Source organism: Penicillium malachiteum (genome assembly GCF_028827825.1).
Source record: "Penicillium malachiteum strain IBT 17515 chromosome Unknown utg000003l:1.0-4950554.0:1.0-4952489.0, whole genome shotgun sequence".
In the NCBI taxonomy this organism is placed as follows: Eukaryota; Fungi; Ascomycota; class Eurotiomycetes; order Eurotiales; family Aspergillaceae; genus Penicillium; species Penicillium malachiteum.
The window spans coordinates 4,729,092-4,752,370 of record NW_026643096.1 but is presented as its reverse complement, the minus strand read 5'-3'; the positions used below and the strand labels follow the sequence as shown (position 1 = coordinate 4,752,370).

General features: G+C 46.1%; 10 protein-coding genes across 10 annotated transcripts; 5 read left to right on the top strand and 5 right to left on the bottom strand.

The window, feature by feature from the left end:
* Positions 1-52: 52 nt before the first annotated feature.
* Positions 53-1,819, top strand: N7483_008068 (MDM34 family protein; the record flags this gene model as incomplete). Its single annotated transcript, XM_057091505.1, has 2 exons — positions 53-387; positions 484-1,819. 2 exons carry the CDS (start codon positions 53-55, stop codon positions 1,817-1,819), a joined length of 1,671 nt encoding a protein of 556 aa, XP_056946246.1.
* A 425-nt stretch (positions 1,820-2,244) lies between these two features.
* On the top strand, positions 2,245-3,659 carry N7483_008067 (CCDC47 family protein; the record flags this gene model as incomplete). The annotated part of the gene is made up of 3 exons (XM_057091504.1): positions 2,245-2,305; positions 2,368-3,232; positions 3,293-3,659. The coding sequence occupies 3 exons, from the start codon at positions 2,245-2,247 to the stop codon at positions 3,657-3,659; spliced, it is 1,293 nt and encodes a 430-aa protein (XP_056946245.1).
* Positions 3,660-3,994: 335 nt separating this feature from the next.
* On the top strand, positions 3,995-4,940 carry N7483_008066 (chitin deacetylase; the record flags this gene model as incomplete). Its single annotated transcript, XM_057091503.1, has 3 exons — positions 3,995-4,362; positions 4,441-4,805; positions 4,879-4,940. 3 exons carry the CDS (start codon positions 3,995-3,997, stop codon positions 4,938-4,940), a joined length of 795 nt encoding a protein of 264 aa, XP_056946244.1.
* A 429-nt stretch (positions 4,941-5,369) lies between these two features.
* N7483_008065 (uncharacterized protein) lies at positions 5,370-6,126 on the bottom strand (the record flags this gene model as incomplete). The annotated part of the gene is made up of 3 exons (XM_057091502.1): positions 5,370-5,572; positions 5,631-5,745; positions 5,821-6,126. The coding sequence occupies 3 exons, from the start codon at positions 6,124-6,126 to the stop codon at positions 5,370-5,372; spliced, it is 624 nt and encodes a 207-aa protein (XP_056946243.1).
* An 830-nt stretch (positions 6,127-6,956) lies between these two features.
* N7483_008064 (uncharacterized protein) lies at positions 6,957-8,326 on the bottom strand (the record flags this gene model as incomplete). The annotated part of the gene is made up of 3 exons (XM_057091501.1): positions 6,957-7,519; positions 7,620-8,053; positions 8,190-8,326. The coding sequence occupies 3 exons, from the start codon at positions 8,324-8,326 to the stop codon at positions 6,957-6,959; spliced, it is 1,134 nt and encodes a 377-aa protein (XP_056946242.1).
* A 1,269-nt stretch (positions 8,327-9,595) lies between these two features.
* On the top strand, positions 9,596-10,986 carry N7483_008063 (Hsp70 family protein; the record flags this gene model as incomplete). The annotated part of the gene is made up of 5 exons (XM_057091500.1): positions 9,596-9,656; positions 9,731-10,293; positions 10,357-10,401; positions 10,469-10,535; positions 10,619-10,986. The coding sequence occupies 5 exons, from the start codon at positions 9,596-9,598 to the stop codon at positions 10,984-10,986; spliced, it is 1,104 nt and encodes a 367-aa protein (XP_056946241.1).
* Positions 10,987-13,773: 2,787 nt separating this feature from the next.
* N7483_008062 (copper acquisition factor BIM1-like domain-containing protein) lies at positions 13,774-14,641 on the bottom strand (the record flags this gene model as incomplete). The annotated part of the gene is made up of 3 exons (XM_057091499.1): positions 13,774-14,276; positions 14,329-14,400; positions 14,449-14,641. 3 exons carry the CDS (start codon positions 14,639-14,641, stop codon positions 13,774-13,776), a joined length of 768 nt encoding a protein of 255 aa, XP_056946240.1.
* A 1,180-nt stretch (positions 14,642-15,821) lies between these two features.
* On the top strand, positions 15,822-16,446 carry N7483_008061 (uncharacterized protein; the record flags this gene model as incomplete). The annotated part of the gene is made up of 3 exons (XM_057091498.1): positions 15,822-15,954; positions 16,015-16,268; positions 16,324-16,446. 3 exons carry the CDS (start codon positions 15,822-15,824, stop codon positions 16,444-16,446), a joined length of 510 nt encoding a protein of 169 aa, XP_056946239.1.
* Positions 16,447-17,509: 1,063 nt separating this feature from the next.
* On the bottom strand, positions 17,510-19,309 carry N7483_008060 (putative amino acid transporter; the record flags this gene model as incomplete). Its single annotated transcript, XM_057091497.1, has 3 exons — positions 17,510-18,061; positions 18,141-18,908; positions 18,983-19,309. 3 exons carry the CDS (start codon positions 19,307-19,309, stop codon positions 17,510-17,512), a joined length of 1,647 nt encoding a protein of 548 aa, XP_056946238.1.
* Positions 19,310-20,997: 1,688 nt separating this feature from the next.
* N7483_008059 (uncharacterized protein) lies at positions 20,998-23,034 on the bottom strand (the record flags this gene model as incomplete). The annotated part of the gene is made up of 1 exon (XM_057091496.1): positions 20,998-23,034. One exon carries the CDS (start codon positions 23,032-23,034, stop codon positions 20,998-21,000), a length of 2,037 nt encoding a protein of 678 aa, XP_056946237.1.
* Positions 23,035-23,279: the final 245 nt, after the last annotated feature.

Below are 23,279 nucleotides of genomic sequence, written 5' to 3'. Positions count from 1 at the left end.
CTCTTTTCTTTTCTTCTTATTATTCCTATAATCTTATTCTCAATGCGAGGGCATGGCGTTCAACTTCAACTGGTCGCCGTTGATGGCGGACGCGGGTTTTTACACTCGCGCCCAAGAACTGCTAACTGCCGCCCTCAATAAGTCCCCCAAACCGCCTATCATTGTCGATGATATTATCGTGACCGAACTTAACTTAGGCTCGATGCCTCCCGACTTGGAAATCTTGGAAATCGGCGACCTTGCCGAGGATCGCTTTCGTGGGATTTTCAAAATGTCTTACTCCGGCGATGCCTTTTTGACGCTCAAGACCCGCGTCCAGGCTAATCCACTCAATACCTACCTCATCACCCGACCTTCCTTTGCCTCACCGAAGCCTTTGGCTGCCGCGTAAGTGTATCCCGATACTATGCGCTCGTGTGAACGCGCTTTTCGATTTAGATGTCCTTCTTGCGACCGAAACTGACCAAGACCATCTATATCTAGTACCCCGCTTACTATTCCCCTTCAAATTACACTCTCCGATTTTAAACTCTCCGGCTTCGTGATACTGGTATTCTCAAAACAAAAAGGAATTACAGTCGTATTCCGGAATGACCCGCTAGAATCCCTCAAGGTCTCATCAACGTTCGACTCTATTCCCTTTGTGCGCGACTTCCTGCAAAAAGCGATCGAGGCACAACTACGGATTCTCTTTATGGACGAACTACCCGCTATCATCCATCGGTTATCGTTGCGCCTATGGGTTCCAGAGTACCGCGATGGGGAGGATGCGCAGAATCAGACCGATAATACCGATAAGTCCGCGAGCGAAGGACCCGGCCAAGACCCGTTGGCGAGTCCACCCCAGGACCCTGTCGATTCGCTCGGAAATGCGCTGAACGAAACCGAAATCGCGTCGCTCTCACTGGATTCATCTGTTGAAACCCATTCCCTCTTCTCACAGAAGAACCTTCTTCGCCTCGCCGCTCTTACGGATTCCCAGCGAACACTTTCCCTCTTCACACCCTCTATCAACGAAGTTGTATACCGCGCGTGGACATCGCCATCCGATCCCAGCGAGTTTCCCGCCAGCGTTATGTCCCCAGCGAGCCCGACCTTATCGCGAACCCATTCACAAGTTGGCAGCATGTCGTCCGTCCATGAGACTGGCAGTATGATCTCCATGCAAAGTCGGCCATCACTATCAAGCCACTCGGTTAATAGTTATGGCCTCAGCCTGGGCACGGGACGTCACTCCAAGGCTCACTCCCGAAAGCGGAAGAAGCGTGTGGTGGATTTGCGTCGCCCCAAGACAACTGACGACGCTATGAGTGTCAGTGACGATGGTACCCACACCGAGTCTACCAGCCCTCCCTCAATCGCTTCTGCACCTCTTCCAGTCGTGAATGAGATGTCTGATGACCCAGTGACACCTCCATTGACTCCTGAAATGGATTCGCACCTGCCACCCATTCCCGAACGCCACCGGATGAGTATCTCTCGACCGGCGCACCCTCAACACTCTTACACTCAGGAAACCATCCGACCTTCCCGGGTTCCCGATGTTGACGCTACTCCTCGTCCTTTACGTGCTAGCTATCCCGATGAAAAGGCCGAGGCTGGCCCTTCATCAGGTACTACTCGACAGTCTTTACCTGCTACCATCCTTCCATTCAAGGAGGAGGAGAGTAATAAGGACTCCGTTGATCCCCGTCTTGTTGAAAGACTTGCTGGTGAAATTGCGCGTCGAATGCGCGAAGATAAGCTCATGTCGGCCAATGCCTGTAGCAACTTCTGGACTCGCAGTCAAGACGATGCGCCACCGGCTTATGGCCACTGAGCGCCACCCGTTATGCGTTTACCCTTTCGAGTCTTGCTCGATCTTATGACCGTTACGATTTCACTTTGTTTTTACTTTTCTTTCCTTTGTTGAATTGTTTGGAAGCGGGTTGTACAAAAAAAATTGGCTCTATGAAGCTATGGCGTGGACTTCTTTCTTTGGTGCTCTTGGATACCAGTTTCTTTTTTTGTATAATGTTGGGTTTGAGGGATACAGGATTTAGGACAGGATGGACTTATTCAATTCATTTATTCAATATTTATTCCAAGATTATCATAGTAAATTGTACTTAGTGTACGGAGTATACCTAGTGCCAACCCCATAGATTACAGTAGATTACGTGGGGGCGCTAACGTCGGCAACAGCTTAGCTCCGCACTTCGATTCTCTCAACCTCCTTTCCCTTCCACCATCCTCTAATCAACCATGGCGGGCGTGCTCAAGAACGTATTTGGTGGCCAGCCTTCTGGCGCTGCCTCCGACGATGGTATGTTGGAATAATCTCTCGCAATTGCATTTTTGATCATCGTTCTAACTGCCGATCCCCAGATTTCGCCGATTTCGTCGAGGCTCCGAACCCATCGCCTGCGTCCCTTGTCGCTGACTCGCCCACTCTCGCAGCAGCCAGCACCGGCGCTGCTGCTCCTTACACAGCATGGTACCGGATTTGGGAGCGGACATCGCCTAAGGATTTCATGCAGGAGGCCATGATCATGCCTTTCATCGTGGTCCTTGTCCTCTTCCATCTCTGGGGTACAAGCAAGAACCGTCGCAAGGCGCGCGATTGGGCGAAGTCCCATATCCCTGCTTTGCAGAAAGAGTTTGCTGTGGTCGGATTTGATGGCATCGCCCGTAACCAGGAGGGTGACGCTCTCACTGTGGAATTGAGCAACCCGGAGAAGAGCCTGAAGGAGAAGTCGGCCCACGAGTTCTCAACCTACGCTACCGGTCGCCAGAACGTCGCCTTTGTCGATATCTCTCTGAAGATGCCTAAGCGCTACAACCCTGTTACCTACCTCATGGAGCTGGCTTTCGGTTTCTTTTTGGAGAGCTGGGAGACTCCCACTGACCGTTACGAGGCTCTGATGTACGGTTTCGATGGTAAGGAGAAGGATTTGGTTCCTGTCTTCTCCAAGGATACCCCTTTGAAGGTTAACAACTCTACCTACGATGGATTCATCTGGGCTGTGGTTCACAAGAGCCACATGCGCAAGTTCCGCACTGATCGTTACGATGCCTCGATGACCTTCTCCAAGGATCACCCCAAGCTGCCTCAGTGGGTTACTGTGATGTCTGAGAGTGCTGAGATCACCGATACCCTTCTCAGCAAGGAGCTTATCCAAGCGATTGAGCAGGCTGGCAATGACTTTGAGTTCCTGATTGTGACTGACCAGCCCATCGACAAGCCTACCAGGTAAGTGCAGCATGACTCGATCTTACTTAAAAAACATTTCAATCTAATAGCACACCACAGCATCGATGAGACTGCCCCCAAGAAGCGCATCCAGCTCTCGGTTAACCTCTCCTCCGGTACCGAAGCCACCCTCCCCCTGTTCAACCAGTTCCTGCGCTTCGGCGACAAGCTTGTTACTGCTGCCCACTTCCGTGGTGAAGTCATGCGCAAGGTTCGCAGTGTCCGTGACGAGGAGATCAAGAAGCTCCGTCGCGTTGAAGAGGAGGAGAAGGCCGAAGAGCGCAAACTGGCTGCTGAGAAGATCAAGAAGGATGAGCGTGAGCGTCTTCTTCGTGGAATGACCGCCGATGAGCAACGCAAGTACCTGGATCGTGAGAGTCAAAAGGAGCAGCGACGAAACCAGAAGCGTATGACCCGTCGAGGTTAAATGTAAACTGGTTAGAATCTGGGGATTCTTCACTTTCTTTCCATCTTGCCAAAAACGCGTGGTGTTTGCGTTGGCAGGGAAATGTTTTAATCTCTCTCTTTTTAAACTTATTTGTGTCCCCAGATGTATTCATAGTGTGTCCATGACTGGAGGCTGATTGTTTCTATGAAGATCTGATATTTCTTGTTAATTTTGAATGTGATTTGTATGACACTATGACATGAGTCGTGCTTGCCTTACCATAACCACTCCAAGTAGAAGTCGAGTCCTTAATACTTCAAGTAATAACAGAGAATTCATCTCATCCATTGTTAACACACTCATTCTAATTCACCATGCATTTCCTCTCATTCCTTACCGTGTCTCTCATTACACTAGGATCAGCATTCGTGCTACCAGGAACCACACCCCAACAAACCATTCTACCAAACCACTACCTGGAGGCAAACAAGCGACAAGAATCCGAAGCTCAGTCCGAGATTCCATTCGGCGTCATCATCACACACTGCAATATCCCCGGAGTAGTAGCTCTAACCTTTGACGATGGTCCATACATTTACACGGGACAGATCCTGGAAACCCTTTCGCAGCATGGAGCGCGGGCAACATTCTTCATGAATGGAGTGAATAAGGGAAATATCGATTCATTCCCTGAATTGGTCCAGCGAGCTGTTAACGAGGGACATCAAATTGCTTCTCATACGTACGTATCATATCCAAATCCACCAACATCAATCCCTCATCCCCTTCAACTTTGAAGTTAATATACTAACAAATACAGATGGGGCCACGCATCACTTGATACACTGAGTTACGCCGAAATCATAGCCCAAATGACAAACCTCGAAGAAGCCTTCCTGCGAATCCTCGGCTTCTACCCCAGTTACATGCGCGCACCCTATCTAATGGTAACAGCGGATGTGCTAGCCGCAATGAAAGCACTGGAGTACCATATTATCGGTGCAAGCATCGACACGAAGGATTACGAGAACGATGATCCAGAACATAGCTGGCGCAGTTTTGAGAAGTTTCGAGCGGAGTTGGATGGTGGGGGTACGATTGTTTTGGCGCATGATACTCATCGAACCACTGTGGAGGTTTTGGTTGATAATATGATTTCGGAGATTGAAGAGAGAGGGCACGAGAGTATGTTTGAACCTTTTTTTGACTCTTACAATGGTGATTTGGATGATTTGGAGTTACTAACTATTTGTTTTAGTGGTCACTATAGGTGAATGTCTTGGGGATCCCCCGGAGTACTGGTATCGCGACGGTCGATAGATTTCTTATTTTTTTTCTTTTCTTCTTTCTTTTTGTGCTTCGTGTCATTTTGTTGAAGTACATAGTCAACTTGTCAGAGTAGGATGGTGTTGAGTTGAATTATTATTATGAGGCCAGTGTGATTACAAGAGAAATGCATGTGTGGATTCCGTTTTGGCCCCCAGTTCATGCAAGACAATTTCGATCGGAACTACACTAGTGCCGATCATTTGTTTCACCTGCAAGTAACCCTAACTACACATCTGACATGAAGTATACATGCAATTGATGTCTAGACTCGGACTGGTGTACCCAGCATTCAATGTTTGAAGTATCCAACTTGAAGTTGCCAAAACATTAGTAACACTCTATTCAAGATCTAATCTATATCACTCTATGAACAAGCCACCAGGAACATAATAAGAAATTAATAAGATTCAAATGTTCAAACTACTTTCCAAAAATCTTAACCCGCTCCTCAATAGGCTTCTGCACCTTCTCACCAGCCTGAGCCTCAGGGCTACCGAAAACAAGTTGAGCAACAAGACGCCACTCAGTAGGGAGGTTCCACTGCTTAGCAACAGGCTCATTAATCAGGGGGTTATAGTGTTGGATGTTAGCGCCAAAACCAAGGGATTCGAGGGCAGTCCAGACTAGAATAAGATTAGATGAGATCGAATTGCACTCAGTGGATGACTGAATGAGACTTACGGAAGTACTGGTGCATAGCGTTAGAGTGATCAGCCCAAGGCTCAAAGTGATTCTTATAAGTAGGGAACTTCTCCTTGAAGCCCTGAATATGAGCTGGGTCTTCGAAGAAGAGGATCTAAAATGAGATTAGAATACAATCTGAACAAGTTTATAGGTTCCGATTAATCTCAGTAATTCAGGTAATACTCACAGTACCATAAGCAGCCTTAAACCTGTTCAGCTTAGGTAAAGTCTGATTCTTAAAGACCTCTTCAGGGACAGTACCAGCCGCAACGAGATCCTCAAAGATCTTCACAGCAATATCCCAGAGACGCTCATGTTCCTCTTTCAGAAGAACGACGAGACGGGTAGATTGGGTGTTGAATGAGCTGGGAACATTCAGAATAGCGGCATTAACAAGTTCCTCGATCTTATCATCGGAGACAGGAGCATTCTTTCCGAGCTGGTAGATAGTGCGGCGGTGCTGAGCCGCTTGGATGAGAGCTTCCGCAGACATGGTTGCGGATAGAGGGTTCGAGGATGCGGATGAAAGGTGAATAGAAGTCGAAAAGGGTCGAAGGGATAGAGATGATCTTAAAGACGGGGATAATGCCACGTTTTTAACAGATGGAGCAAATCGTGATTTTGTGGATCTGAGGGCACGGCAAAGGGAGTGGAGATTAGAAGCTGGTCGAAGAGTGTAGGATGCCATTGCTCTATTGTTTTTTATCCAATGAAATGTGTATGTCGAATTCTTTCGCAGAATTGAGAACTTCAAGTTCAAGTTTGATTTGTCATTTATTGACTAGGACGCTGTATTTTATATGGATGATCTTATATCCCTGGCAACCGAGGCAATATTGCGGAGTTACGGAATTACGGAATTATAGTCGGGTAAACTACTCCTGAAGAGCTTCCATGGAAGCTTGATCATGAATCATGATTATCAAGCCAATAAGACCCACATGCCCAATTCCATAGGCTTTGTAGGTATCTGGATGCACCGAACAGCAAGTCATATGAAAAGGGGAAAATGTCCTCATGTAAGTACACTGCACTACAGACTATAAAATAAGATAAAGCAAACGAAAAGAATGAACGAGACGACATAATATCAACAAAGCGGAAGTGGAGTCTGACATCCGTGGAAGCCAGCGACCCTGGGACAAGAAAGAAAGAAAGAAAGAAAGAAAGAAAGAAAGAAAGAAATAGAGAGAGAGAGAGAGAGAGAGAGAGAGAGAGAGAGCGAGCTGTTTAAAAGAGCGAAAATATGCAAAAGACAAATCAAATCCCTAGAAATCTTTGGAAAACGACAAGTTATCACTGGTGCGTTTTTGCCAATTGCTTTCACTCCTCTGGATCCCACATCAGCGTGTTGTTTTTATAAACCAACTTGTTTTTACCATCGTCCATTACAAGGACTTGCGGCGCCACAGGCAAGTCCATAAGGCGGCCATTTTTCCCCATAAGCCATTTGATAACAGGGCTTGGACAGGTGACCATGATAATCTCATGTCCATCCAGTCTTGTGTTGTCTTTACCATGGAGGAAATGAAGCTGATGGGCGGTCATCTTTTCTTTGACAGAGAAGGTTCGAGGAAGATCTTTGAGCCATTTGTACTCAATATGTCCGGTGGAACTGTAAAGCTTCCCAAACATCCAATCCTCAATAATATAGAAAGCCAATTGTAGTTCTTCTCGTCGGTCTGGTACTAGTTCTTCAGATACTGGCCCCATAAGTGCCAGAATGAGCTCATCGGACAGGAAACGGTCTACCGTAGATTCGATCAGCTCATCGCGACGAGCTCGATGATATTTGCCAAGCGAAAGATCTCTTGATTGGGTGCGGTCATAGGGAAGGGAAAGTCGATGGAAATCTGCACGCCAGACTGCAGCAAGTGTGGGATTGGCTATATAATAAAGCAGGAGGCATTAGTCAAAAGGATGCCAGGAAGGAGAGCTTAGGGAGACATAAGCAGGAAAGTGTTAGAATTGCGGGGAATGACTTACTTTCATAGAATCGCTTGTAGATATGCTCCAAACGAAGATGAAAGGTTCTATCCCCTTCAGTGTCATCGGAACTTATCTTGCCATCCAAGTATTGAAACTCGTGGGTGGCAAATGTATTCACAGCTTCCGTCCAGAGTAAGCACTCTAAAAGCATGCCACTTACGTTAAGCTGCATGAAGAGAGGCAAGCGCTCCATAAGAGTATCAAAGTCGGTCTCAATGCAGCAATGCTGAAGCTTATGCATGATGGCGCGCTTTTGCTTCTTAGTCAAATGGGATAAAGAGTCAGGCCCCTCATCACGTCGCCAACTTTGCGCCCAAGCCTGAGCATGAGCACGTTGCCTCTCAAAAGCCTCCACGGGACGGATCAATGGCCATGCACTTGTTCCAGTTGACAGACGAGCCCAGAATTGGCGTACATCTTCTTCAAACGTGCTCGCGATGGCCCTATAATTACTAATCATCTCATCTCTATCCTTCTTGGTGTAGTCACTTTTGATTCATTCTTGCATCAGCCTGGTATTCTAATGTATTCCAATCTTGAGAAAGCAGTCATTCAAGGGCTACTTACGGGGTCAGAGGCTTCCACTCGTCGAGACCTTTCTCTTCAAGCTCCTTTCGGGTTAGGGTCTTTGATTTCTTCGCACTAGACTCTTCGTCGGTACTTGAGTCACTTGAGCCCCCCTGAGTCACTTGCCAGTGAGTCATTTGCTCTCTTTAAGTTGAGAGTTGTCCCCGGTGGAAGCTTTGATGGTAGGAGTTTTTGGAGTATTTCATCAGGAACCTTAGGTATATCAAGCTCAAGCGGGATTTTCTGAGAAGAGCATGGTCAGCGTGGATGTTGCAAAAGATATATGAGAAAAGGCTCACTTTTGACTTCCTGGGATGGTGAATGATGGACATTGTTGACTCGGACTTTGGTGTGAATCAGGAGAGGAAGTACTCAAACGTAATAGAGTCAGAACTAGCAAAGACGAGAAAACTTGGAACATGGGAGAAATAAAAAGAAAAGGTGACTGAGTTGGGACACTTGAGGTCAAACTCATTTGTAATTAACTCTTTCAGTCTCCTTGAATATGATATGCTTTGAATGTGTTGATCTAAACCTATATAGGTTTCCTCTTTCCTCTTTCTCTTTGTCTTAGGGCAACATCACCTGGACAACATTGACTCAGGCTCTTTCTTAAACGGCAACTCTTCTGGACTAGACCCAATCTGCACAAGGCTGCAAGGGTGCAACCTTGGAAGAAACAGCGTACTGTGGGGTCACTCATTTGTCGACAATTTGGTTCCTGGTCCATATTAAAATAATGGTCACCGAAAGTTTTCCCGAAAGACCGATTCGCCAAAATGATGGGAAGAATTTCGGACATCTACCTCTTTTGATCAAATTTGTCTAAGATATGTCTTCCAACTACCTAAAGCTGCAGCGAAATATCTGCTGATCAGCGGTAAACTTGAACGGATGGCTGCTCACACACTGGGCATTACTGGGATCAAAACGTGTAAGACACTTAGGCTACTGGATACGAGAAGAGCAAATATGCACCGTCCTTCTCCATCTATAGCCGGTCAATGCAGCTTGTCTGATTGCAAGATTCTCTAGATGTGGGGAATACGTGTCTAGAAAATGGTGCAAGTCCTCTGGAGTTCGAATGGGCCTCACCGTCATTCCAGCCCCCTGCCGACAGTCCCGAGACATGAGCATCATCAAGTTTGCCACGGGGCTTTAGGCAAGCTCCCGCTTTTCCTGCATCAGAGGAAATTAGAGACATGCTGACGTACCTCTCAGATTCTGGGACTTCGTATTTCCTGAGAACTACCAGTATTACCGGGTGGTCCACCTACAGATTCCGAAAGGAAAAAATTCAAGTTGGAATCTCATCTCATTTTCTGAGTTAATAAACACACTATTCTCTGTCAATTCAAGGATTTCATACGCTATTGAGCCTGTCTTCATCATCCGTTCCAAGCAGAATGGGGTCTAGTCATGGAGAAAAGATCATTGTGGGGATTGATCATGGAACAACGAGTACTGGTAATTCAAGGGTTCCCTTTTCCGTGGAGATGTGCTTTTCTGCTTTTCTCTGTGCTAACCATCTTGACCTGCAGAGATTGTCTTCGGTTTGAGCAGCTCGGAAGATTTCCGAATCCTGTCTCAATGGCCTGGGGCGCACTCTTCCCTCCGTTCCGAGTGTCCTTCCATCATTTCCTATGGCCAAGATACCACTGATTCCATAAAATGGGGATTCAAAGTTCCAGAAACCCTTTCAAGTGCCGATCAAAAATTCGTTTGGTTCAAAATGATGCTGGACGATAAATTGGAACGAAGTGAATTTTACGACGAGGCCTTGCAGCATGTCCTTCGTTCTAAAGTTTTAAAACTGCCAGATGGACAGACTGCAGCAAGTGTTACGACAGATTTCCTTTTCCAGGTCTATCGTCACTTGAAGAAAACCTTGATTTCGAGATTTGGCGATGAAAAGTTTCACCAAGGCGCTATTGACTTCTACTTTACTATTCCAGCTTGTTGGATGCATCAAACACAAGATACTATGCGTACGGCGATCGAGAATGCGGGGTTTGGCTCATGCCCGCTACATGAGGTGAAGTTATTAGCAGAGCCCGAAGCTGCTATTATGTCGGTGATACAAGAAATTGACTTGAAAATCGAGGTCAGTCTTTATGCGTGAAAGAGAAAGCGAGTTCTTTTCACTAATTTTATATCATTGTAACAGACTGGGGACGGAGTCATGATATGTGATTGCGGAGGTGGTATAGTGGTAAGTCTTAATCCCATGGCCTGTATGCTATCGATGAGAGTTCGCCCAGCTGAAAATAAAACCTCAGGATATTGCAACATACCATGTCATGGATCTTGCAAATCCTGCTCTAGAAAGGATTTCCACTACCATGGGTACGAGTATTTGACTTTTCTTCTCCCCATGCGTCGTATCCTTTGACCTTTCTGTTGCAATGTCTGACACTGACACCGGATAGGTGGCAAATGTGGTGGTGCTAGTATTGATTGCAGGCTATACGAATACCTTGCCCAGCTCTCAGACGGGAAGTTCTGGCATCTTCCACTCAACAACATCCTGACAGGAGGTTCATTCATGAATTTCTTTGAGATAGTCAAGAGTGAATTTTCCGGAGAATTGGCGCGCACGTACATCTTATATCCGAATGGTCCCCATGGGGTTGGGATTCCGCTTCCTGACAAAGAAATCAAGCGGATATACAATTCGGTCCTTCAGAAAATCTTTGAAATGATCATTTCCGAGTTGACTGCAGTCCAAGCTATATACAAGCGTCAGATACTAATCAACGTGAGTCTAGTGAAACCCCCAATGATTATCGACAGCTAAATTCAGACAAGCGGAATGCAAAAGTAAGAAGCCAGGGCTAACATGCAAATTTCACAGAAAATTGTCTTCGTTGGCGGCTTCAGCAAGTCGCCATATCTCCAAAACTGGATGCAGCAGAGTTTGCAATAATTCCACAGCATCAAAGTTCTGATCTCCGAGAAACCGTAAGTCATACAGCTCCCTTCCGCGACGGATATTATATGGGTGTGTCTAACATGTTGAAAAGATCTCTTGCTGCTGCCAAGGGTGCTTTCATTCGAGGAAAGTACGAGTTCGAAGGTCGGCTGTTGGAGCGGACCATAAGATGCTGGCGACATTATGGTCTGGTTTGCAGTTCCTTGAATACCAACTTACAGAACGAGACTTATTCGGCCATGCAACCGCCACACAAAACGCAATGCTGGGTGCTTCAGAAGGTACGCTACTCTTTAGAAGGAGTGATCTCACATCGCTCGAAATAGAAAGCAAAAGATCGCTAACCTAGACTTTTTCCCCCAATGGACAGGACAGGAGATATCAATTACCTCACTCTCGTTGCCATGAGCTCATTATCCCGCATCTCCCATCGGACCCGCTCACGAAGGTGATTAACATTTACGAGTGTACATCCGAAGCTCCACCGGAGGTCCTTCAAGGTATGTTTGAATTGTTTTCGCTTCTTTTCCGAAAAGGCTAGAAGACTCAGTACTAATACAATGGGCATCAGCTGGAAACTCTACAGTCAATCTGATGGGGTATATCACTTGTGACTTGAGTCAATTGGACATCTCGCAGTTCCGCCAGCACACCCTCAATGGGCATGTGTATTACGCGCTCAGAGTTTCCATCAAGGTCTCTTTGCGCGGGAAGAAACACAAGATAAAATTCGTTGCATCGGTGCATGGAAAAGAGGTTGGACAACACAGAATCAGCATGGCTATATTGTGAAACTTGAATTTCGGAGTCGCCTCACTTCATGAGACAATCGCAGAATGGACTCTCGATTTTCGCTCCCGTTTCTCGACTTTTACTTTGTTATTTTTTTTTTTTCTTTTACTCTCTCTAAGTTTTCATTTGGATGTTTCCTTCTTTTTCCTGTTGCTTTCCTCTTGCATTGTCATTCTGAACTGTTACATCGCATTTTTTTTTGTTTTGTTTCTTCTTTTCTTTTTCAATGCTAGCACCGCCAGTGAACGGAGAACAACACAGTATTTACACAATTACATCTAAATAGACCAAGAACCTTGGACGGAATCGATGTCGGAATACATCGTAAGAAATTCATCAATTCAGATAAAATACTAGTAATTCGTCTAGGAAGGACACGCCAATTCTTGAAAATCCAATTTTAGGAGGAATCTAATCGAACAAAATCAATTAGCATTGGGTCTCAGAAATTTGAAGTGAATCTCATTTCCAAGTGATGTGATTCAGCAGTCAGAGACCCGTCTCGAAACATAGGTATGATTCGGTTTCCTCAATGCTTTTACAGTAAGGGAAGTCATGGGAATCATCAGGAAGCTGTGGGCGATCGCCCTGGGATAGATCATAGGGATAAAATAAAAATCAAAGGGGAAATCTCGTACCTGGACCACTCGGAACCCTCCCGCCAGTGGAGACAAGGGTGTGGCGGCGGGAAAGGCGTGATATGGAAATATTATCCAGGATCATATCAATATAATTTCAAGCATTGTTCCTGCAGTTAGTATATTCTGCGATGAATGATTCTCTGAGACTCTTCATCATGAGTCTATTCATAGCTCGATATCCTAAATGGATACCAAGATCGATGAGACATTCTCGCAATGGAGGAATTATCCCCAATCCTCTCAGGACTCGGATGATATTTTCAGGACAATTCGCATGGTAAAAGAGTATGAAAAGTTTGATTGATCTGATCCCCTGGAAGATCTTAAATAGTTATTGCCGTGCAGTAGCTAGGGCATTGGCCCTATCCCTATCCCATTGATTACTTGTTTTCTTATGGAGCATATGGCGTCATTGATGGACCCGTGCGAGGCTCTACGGAGTAGTATAGGTTGATCAATATCTCATATGTGGAAAGATCCAGCCGAAAAATTGACTGGTTAGATAAATGGGCTTTCGTTTATTTGTAATGCCGATTCCATATTGTTCTATGCCTATTTTGTTGTACACAATAGCCAGAGAGAGAAGATTCTTCATTCTTGGCAGTTGTAGCCCGAGCACAGATGCATGAACATTGCCAGTGTTGCCAGGGGGTGAGCTTTCCTCCGAAATAGATCTTTTACTAATTCGGGGTTGAAAGTTTGGAAAATTCGATCTTCAACATGAACCCCTGTTCATTCTAATAGTATAATTTAAGCCTCCTGGAAGATAAATCCTGGATTTCTGAATGGTGTGCCTGGATTCAAGTTCGGATGCTAAACCGAGTTAAGTAGGTGTTTGCCTGAGGACTCAACGTACTATGATATCATACCCGGGTATAATCTTTGGCGTTGAGAATTTTACAGATGATCCATTGATTGATCTGAATTAAAGGATAGTGATGTCCACTTGAAGCTACCGCCGAGAAAGTGGTACAATTCAATGGTCCGTTCATCCGTGAAAAAAGCGTTTGGTGTCTAGGTATTACGCTGAAGATGAAAAATCCAGTTGAGCATTTACCAGTAGTCAAGTATGTTCAAGTAAGCTTGACAAGGTGCCTTCCAAAATCTTATTCGAAGTACATGTAGCCAAATTAAGATGTAGCCAAATTAAGCAACCAAACAAGGTGAACACATAGTCTCATAAAAAACATTAAAACAAACCACAAACCACACATTCTCTTTACGCTGCATTCTCCTCAGTAGACACCGTCTTCTGTGGATTATTATGCCAATCACCCATCCTAACCGCAACAACCTTGTCTCGTTGCACCTTACGCTGATGACGACTCCAAAGAAGGAACATACCACCCAAAACGAGAGCCGCACCCACAACTGAACCCACAACAATACCAGCGATCTGACCTCCAGAAAGTTCAGATGACTTGCTACTGCTGCTAGCAGTTGCAGTTGTAGTGGATGATGAATCGGAAATCGATACATTGAAGCAGAGAACATCGGTAGTAAATTCGCTAAGCGGAATATAGGTGATATCAGCGCAGGCATAGTATGTCTTGTTTGTGTCTGTATCGAAGGTGGATTGGTATTTCAGTTGTAGTGTAGCATTCGCACCAGATGTGATGTTTGATGGTGGGTTTGGAATGGAGTAGCACTCGTGGCCTGGCTCGAGGTCGGGAAAGTTACTGCCATCGACATCTGTTACGAAATCGTTGTTGGAGGTAGGGTCTGGATATTGATTAGTTTCATATTGATTGTCACCGGAATAGCTTGAGCTTACCGTTATGATAAGAGATGGCTAGATTGACATTGTAGGATTCATCTTGGAGAACCAATGATACCTCTCCGTTTTCTGCTTCCGTTAGAATTTATGATATTTAGTATTTGAAGGGTGATGTACTTAGAGGAAACTCCGTTCGGTTTCCGATCCCAGCATTTGAGCCACACGGCGCAGTGTTGTCTGTTGTTTTCGACCAAGTCCGATCGGGAGGCCACAAGAAGGCTGCTGGGCCCATATCAGTAGCATCGTCAGCGGCCTTGCTGGGAGCTAGAAATAGGCTGGCTAGTGCCAGGAGAGTGAGATGTCCCTGCATGAGGAAATGGTTGTACTGATTAATCAGATCAGACTTGTGACAGTGACGAAAAGTTTCAACCTCAGACAAAACCGAAAAGAAATTCTTGCACTCATGGGAAGGAACTAGTGATCAGCAGACCATTAAGTACCTCCATGCTCGACTCAAGCTCCTAAAGAAATGGAAAACTCCGAAGTGACCTGGTCGGTTAAAGGTACCGAGCCTTCTAGCGGCAGGAAGAGTGGGATCGATCCACGAGCTTTTCCATGGCTATATGGCAGGTGACGGAGAGTCCGACGCTGCGAGTTGATGAGAAGAAGGTCCAACGGGCATGGGACACTACTCTCATGTTCCAAACAAGGAAATAATCAGCGGGTGGTGCCAGAAAGATGTGGGAATAGATGAAGTGGATCAACCATAACTGGTTCAAAGGTTGCTAGATTGAGCTGTCCGGGATCTTGGCATAGTATTAGCGATATGGGCTAGTATAGTCTAGTATGAATTCTTCTGATGATGCTACCCGGAAAGGCATTCGCCGGGTGAGCGGATTAGATTGATAAGATTAAGTGCGCCCCATGACTGGTGCTAGAGACTCCGTTTCCCCTCTTTCATTATCTGATTTGCTAGAATTAACCCAGCGGAGCCAAAAATAATTGGGAAGAGTCATGATAGACTGATTTTTCCGGAGGATAAATTACCCTGAAAGCTCCACGGAGAGCAATTCCTCATTAGGTATGCAACCGCCGAATATTGACTTCTATTCAGTACTACGATCCTGAATCTAGATACCTAAAGGCAGGCTTGCTTACGTGGGAATCAATTCATGAGTTATAATAATGATTTCAAATGTTCTCGATGTATTCAAATCACCTCGTCTTTCAGATCCCGAGTAAAACAAAATACACCGACTCGGAGATATTGAAATTTCTGTGTGGGGCAATGACAGGATTGGCATCCATGGCTCATCCGTCAAGGCTGGAAACGACGCTAGTTCCCATGAAAGAGGTGCTTGGCAGTTTTTCCAGGCGAGATCGGAAGTACATGTGAGACTTCGCTGATTTACGGCATGTTCCGAGTCATCACATTGCTATAAAACTCCCAAAGCTTCCTTTCTCCACCGGCAGTTTTATTTCCCTGCAGAAACAAAGATATTCAGATATTCAAATCATCGTTCATTCCCTGTCATAATTTGATCTTCAATATGGTTGGCTTATCCTTCTTCACAATCTGGATCACTGCACTGGCCTCATCAGCACTAGCCAGTCAACCTGACATCATTCGACGCGAGACCATCGAGAACGGATCTCCTCTTTATGAGTGCCATCTCGCCTGCGGTAAATCAAACATCTGGAATAACTATTGACACAAAGCTAATCAACTTCTTACAATAAAAGGTGAGGTAATCCTACAAGCTGAAAGCAGCAAATACTGTTCCAGTTCAAACTACACAGCCGATCTCAGTGAATGCCTGAAATGCGCCGAAACGTGTGAAATCTGGAAATACTACGGCACAGAGGTAAAGGAGGCAGCTGGTAACTGCAGTGATTCTGCAACACCAAGTTCCTCTTCAACTGGTAGCTCATGCGCCTCAACTACTGGTGCCAGTACCGCGACTGGAGCTGCTAACACTGCTACAACTACTGCTACCGTATGTTCACCCTGAATCAAATCGTGAACAAGTGCTCACTGAAATCACTCTTTAGACTACTGGCACTTCTACTGCCACGGGCTCTACTGCAAGTCTCACTGGTGCTGCTTCTACCCTGCAGCAGAATATTGCTTTCTCGGGTGCGTTGGGTGTTTTTGTGTGGGCTTTCCTTGCATAAAGGTTGGCTGTGGAATTCCATGAAGCTCTTTAGCTAAGAGATGATGAAACATTTGGACTGAGATATTGAGATGGATGACTAGTCTGCTTGTATCTATAAAGCAATTAATTATCTTCAAAACGGGTAGTCCTGCCGATATCAATATCGTAGGCACCATTGCACTGCATTGCGCTGCTTCCTTGTATCATCATCCATGAGTGCTTATTGCATGTTCATTCATTTGACATAATTCGATACCCTGGAACCTGGTTAGCAGAATATAAGAAGTGAGATCGGCAAGACATACTCAATAAGATTCCCATCTGGGTCACGCACATACACACTCCTGATCTTCCCCACAGCCCCAGTTCTATCCACAACCTTACCACCTTCCAGAACCTACATCTGATCAGCGTTGAATTCCAGAGCCATCACCAAAAAGTCATACCTCAATCCTAGCTTCCTTGAGAGCTTCCAAGACATGTTCCATGTTCTCGTCTGTTAAAAAACACAAATCACCACTACCGGGCATAACATTTTGTGCCTTAGGCTCGAATTCCTTTCCCGATTGATGAAGGTTGATCTTCTGGGATCCGAAGATAAGAGCATGTCTGAATTTAGAGTTTAGTATTTCATTAGGTTATAAAATAATGTTATCCTCTAGAACTTGAGATCACCTTTGCACGCTTGGGCTGGCTGGCGAAGCGAATACCTCGTGGCGCATGCCCAGGTGGGTTGTGTAGAAAGCTACCGTCTCTGGGACAGAGCGGACGGTTAGGACTAAATGGTCGAGTGATTTAATCGCGAATTTAGCCATATTGTTTGATCGATTCTTTTGAGATCAGGAAGGGAGCTGTGGTGTGCGTATGAGTGAAGAGTCATCGGAATATGCAAATGGATGGATGTCGGTTATATGCCCGTAGATAACCGAGGTTCAACGTCGGACCGATGTACCACTCTCGAGTCTCACCTCTACTATCATCAAGTTGTCGTAGAATTCAGAAATAAAAAATTCAAGTTTTAAACACACGGAAGGTAGTTGAGGAAATTGATTTAATTATAGAATTTAGGTCATAAATACTAATCAGTTCTTACGTGAAAACTTCAACCACTTGGTGAAACTCCTGTTCTCACCACGCTCCATATCCTTTGGCGCATAAAATCGCCTCGAAGCATCAAGGTCAATTTGCATCAGGTCATTCCACCTTCTTCCACGGTAATAGACCTTTGCCCCGATATAAAAAATGAGAATCGCCACGACAGAAAGATAATTAGCGAAGAAATTCTTCGCGCTAGGCTTGTCACCGAGCGGCCAGACAGCCAAGTAAAACTCAACAATAATCAGCAATGAGCACCAGAAAAGTCCCCAGTAAGCAGACCAAGGGAACGCCCATGATTTCCATGGAAGATCATCGAGAGTTCGGCCTTGCGCTTTCCAGGCTGCGCGCATGCGGATGTGTGATAGACAGATCATTCCCCAGCCGAAAAGTGTGAAGAGGGAAGTCAAGTTGGAGAACCAATCGAACACGGTTGCGCCACTGTTACTGACGTTCAGGTAGGATAGACCTCCTCCAATAAGCAGAGTAGGGACAAGACCCCACCATGGGCGACCCCAGCTATCTGTGTTCTGCATAACCTATATTTGTTAAAGGGAGGAAGTAAAGTCAGTTCAGATGTCAAGTATTATTCAATTTTGCGCTGGATTGAATACTAACCTTAGGAGCCATGCCGAGTTGCGACAATCCAACCAAAATTCGAGAACCACCGTATCCGGAAATACCCCCAGTGGACAGCACCGAGATGAGAATAACGGCGTTCATGATATGAGCCAAAGGTGCCACCCCGTCATTGCGGTACATAATGACAAAAGGACTAGCATTGGTACCAGAACCACCAAACAGATTACTATCCGTCGGGCTAACATTAATAGTGATGATCAGACTGCCCAGGATATAGAACAGACTCAATCGAACCCACATCGACTTAACAGCCTTTGGCACCGATCGGAGGGGATTACTCGTCTCAGCAGCAACGAGACCAGCATTTTCCGATCCAGACAAGGCAAAGATACAAGTCGGCATGACAGATAGAAATCCCTTAAAACCATTAATGAAGGGCATTTCGTTCCAGAATTGAAACCCCATGGTACCGCCGGCCGTTGCCGGGTAGCCACCCTTGGGACCTCCACCAGCGGAAAGAACAATACCGGAAATGATGACGACGAAGATGAAACCGAACTTGATCGCAGCTGCGACGACTTCAATCTCCGCAAACCATTTCACGGCCCCGACATTCATACCGACGATGACGAGCCAGAAGATGGTAATCAAAGCAGCTGTTGGGACGGCGGTGGTCCAGAAGCTGATAACTGTGACGACACCTTGGAGTTCGTTCGCGATGGTAATCCAGAAGGAGAGCCAGTAAGCCCATCCGAGGGCGAAGCCAGCAGATTGATCGACGAAGATATTAGTCCATTGAACGAACTAGGCCTGTTAGAAAGTGCACACGAAGAATTTGAACGAGGGTGTTCAAGTAAAATTTGAAGGGTCATACTTACAGCACTTGGAAGAGGATACATAATAGCCATCTCTCCGATACTATGACTGACACTCCAAATAATTGTACCAGCCAAAAGATAACCCAGGAAGATACCAGCTGGACCAGCGTTCATCAAGGAAGTTCCTGATCCTAGCCACAGACCCATACCAATCGATGAGGCCAGACCGATCATACTAATATGTCGTGATCCCAACTGACGCTTCAACTGAGAGTCCGCGCCATGATCGACCACATCATAGACCTCACCAACGACAGGGATATCGGAATCATTGTTCTGAAGGACCTTTGAATCGCCTGTATGTTTCTCGAAAGAGGAGTCTGACATGATGAGTGTCAGTGGGCGTTAACCCGATGAAAACAGAAAGAAAGAAAACTGGAGAAGCAATTGTAAGAGACTAATAGGAGGAAGTGAAGGAAGGGGAAAATTCCTACTTTATATGCACTATGACATACTATCTGTGAAACCAAAGTATTCCCTCAACCAACCTCGAGTGTGGCAATAGATGTCGTGCCTACGGAGATACTCCGCACAGGGAATACCCCAAACTTGAACCAGGGTAATAGAGTCGGAATGAAATGATTGGTTCCTTAATACGTTTTGAGTACTCCAGGCTTATCAGTTGAAATTCATTCATACATGATAGGGGCTAAATAGCCTTGAAAATAAGATCTTTGATTGGATTATAAGCTAGATAAGCGTAGTTAACTTAGCGCGTATGAGAATCGGGCCGCGTGGAACAGTGAACGCCAAGTGACTGATATCATTGAGGGGATATTGTACTTTGGTTATTATCGCTATATACACAACAAAAATACTAGTATTCAAATATTATGATAGAACTCCATACAGATGTCCACACATGCATGTCATGTTCCGCATTCCGCATTCTTATCGGGATGAATGTATCAGGCAACCCGAAAGAGCATCATTAACCCAGATGAAAGATAGAGAAGCCACGGGCGCAACAGACTTTCAAGATCATCCGAGCTTAATGCCAAGCTTGAGCTTTCAGCTGATATAGATAAGTATTATTTGCCCCGGTGGAATGCCCAGATTGATGCCGAGACATGATCCGATTCGGGGTCACCGTCCTTATCAGTAAGACCACATATGAAGATTTGGAGAATCCCTGTCAACTAAATCTTGAAACTAATTAATTTCTGAGATTGAGCCTTCAGATCCTGAGGACACCTTGCCAGTGGCAAAAAAAGACTCCTGAATCAGGTCTACTACAGGTCGAGGCTCTGATGCCAAGCTGCTTGGAATATGGTCATCTGGATGTGATAACTGCCACTCATATGAAAGGAGAACATCCTCGTCATTGAGCTGGGCTATGTTGGAGGTCAGAGTGTATCCGCGTGATCCTGGCTGAGCCCGACGAGAATTCCTGCATGGTGGTCAGAATGAAAGAATGTATCTCAATGCTTCGAAATTCAACGCGCATCTATATGCATGGAATACTCGACATCCCCATGAATCATGTGAAATGGAACAATCTATTTTGCACTCCGTCTACTCCATACTATTAGAAAGGCTCTAATAAGCCTTGGAACGAGGACCGAGCTATTAATGGCAAACCTTGAGAACGCTTTGGGGAATGATCAACTGCTAGATAGGGGCAGCTTTAACCTTATTGAATGCCCATGTGCCATATCTGTCAAAGGATTCAAGATTGGCTTCATTTTAGAACATGTTTATTAGCTCGTGTATCATATTGCTGATCTCGGAGATTTCTACGCCATCAAGTAGTAATACTACGCACTATTATCTTCTAAGGTTGGAGGTGGTGGAGTAACCCCTTCTCAGATGTACTAAACAGTTCTACTATGGGATAGGCGGCATACTGAAACCAGTTCAATTAAGATAAAGCTCACATAAAGACTGAAGCAGTGTGATAAGATCCAAGACTGTCTCTCGCCACAAACCGAAAACTGCTCAAAGGCTCGGTTATCTAGGACCAGCATAATCGTTCAAAGCCACAATGCCCATGTTTACAGTTCATTTCCTGATGCTTAAGTCCAGGTATGATCCGCCAAATCATGACGAGCGCGATCACAGTTCGCCTTTCCAGTGTGAGTGTAGCAAAGACCTGCCACACCAGCTGCCCACATAGCACCACACTCCCACATAACAATAGCCAGATCCCACAGCTCCAGAATCTTCTGGCCTTGTGGGTACGCCAACTCGGCTGCAAGAACTGTTCCAACAAACTCACTCTCGGATGGCAGACTATCGCCTCCCTTAACATACGCAAGAACGGGGTTCACCAAGTGATCAATGACGGCCTGGGTCTCAGGCAAGACCTTGGTTGATGTAAGGTTCTTGAGTCGTGCCTCGGCACTTGACAGAGGACCTTCTCCACGTTCAACCCGGGTTCCACTGGCACGGAAGTGTTCCAATTCGGGTCTTCCATCTGGCATGATCGGCGCGATAGCAGCGGTAATACCGAGATCAGTGCGGCCAAGAAGAGTAATAGGTCTGTGGCGGCAGTTGGAAAGTTGCCACCAGTGAGTAAAGAGGAGGCAGAGAGAAGCTGGGTTGTAAGGATCATTATTACGGTACCAGATCATAGCACCGATCAAGCGGGCATAAACCTCAGCCAGGGCATCTTCCTGCAAGGAGCCCCGAGTCAGAGACGGGATAATGTTACTGACTTCTCCACACATCATATCAGGACCCAGATCGATCCAATCATGAGCGACACAGCCCAGACCAGCAATGGCAGCCATCTGCTCACCACCGCCGGAGTCATAGTAAACATGGCAGAAGACAGCATCGGCCAACTTGTACCGAGCAAGACGGTCAAGATCGTTCCAGACAACCATGCATGGACTGGATTCAACAGGATCATTATCCTCAATGATAGTCTTCTGGCGCAGACATCCATAGTTGCAACCCTTGACGATTCGAATATCATCGATGTGTGGTCCCGCCGAAGCAGAAGCTTCAGCAGCGGCAGTCACTTCCGCAAACGCGAACGACAGTCTGTCTGCCATAGCGGAGGTTTCCGTTCCAATGGAGTAGTCCAGCACGAAAGCTGAGTCCATGATAGCCCAGAGACCGGAAATCGATCCACCATAGACGCCACGGTTATATCCCATCGACATAGAGAAGATACTAGTGTTGATTAGAGGACCTTCACAAAGCTCCGAGGAGAAAAGATCATCAGTAGCCGTGTCTGGCGAGTCTGCAACACCACTCAGCTTTGGAGCGAGAGGCTTGCGAGCCTTAGGCCAAGTAGGTAAGACGGCCTCGCGCACCTCTGCAAAGTCCAGAAGCTCGTCCTTCTTCTTAAGGATGACTCTGTCACGAGCCTCCAGAAGGGTGGCAGCATCCGCAAGTAGGCCGACGGCACAATCAACGGCATCCGCAACACGCGCATTACGCATCCAAGCAATGCTTACCGCTGCACCGAGGACACCAGAGGTCTGGGGTGTGTCGACGCGACGGGCCAGGTTAACGGTTGTCGTAAGAGTATCATTCTCAGAATCGTATAGCTGATAGAATTTACTCTGACCAGGCTCGACGGGTCCAATACCGTGGGTCTTGAGTGCCCAGCACGGAGCACCATGAGGAGACTCCCGAACGGCGCCTTCTCCACGAACATGAACGGTATTCCAAGTGGAGGTAAGACGAACAGTAGCAGCGGGATCTTCAGCAGAGAAATCACCAGTTCGGTCACCCCAGTGAGAGACAACGGGGTTACAGTCAAAAGCAGGTGAGCGACTCAGACCACCGCTAACGACAAGTCCAGGCAGGAGGTCGGAGATGGGCTCTTTCAGAGACTTGACCGCAAGAGGCCGGTTCAGCTCATTGGTACGAGCCAGAATCCTGTACAGTCTAGCCCGGGAGTCACTGGTATGTCTCGCAGCGGCTTTCTTGTCTCGCAGTTCCAAGGGAGAGACCTCTGCCGTGTTGGAGATGAAGTCGGTTACATCTCGGCAAGAGATCCGCTTGTTGAAGGAATGCTGATGGTCAGCTCGAGGGTCAACAAGACCACCCCGGACAGCAATCTCAGGGAGCTCATTACCCCGAGCGATGTAGGGCATCTTGAAATGAGAGGTAAAGTGGAATTGAGGAAGTCCGATTGAATGTGGAAGTCACAATGGATGAATTTGAATGATTTGGATTGATTCTTCTCAGCCTGGGGTCAAGATGCTCCTATTTATACTGTTCCTGGTCTCCATTCGCATTTCGAGTCTTTCAATGCTTAGCCCAAGGTAGACTGGAGGTATCTCCATTGTCCACTGAATGCTCATCGTATGCAGCACTTTGACCTCATCAACCAGAGATG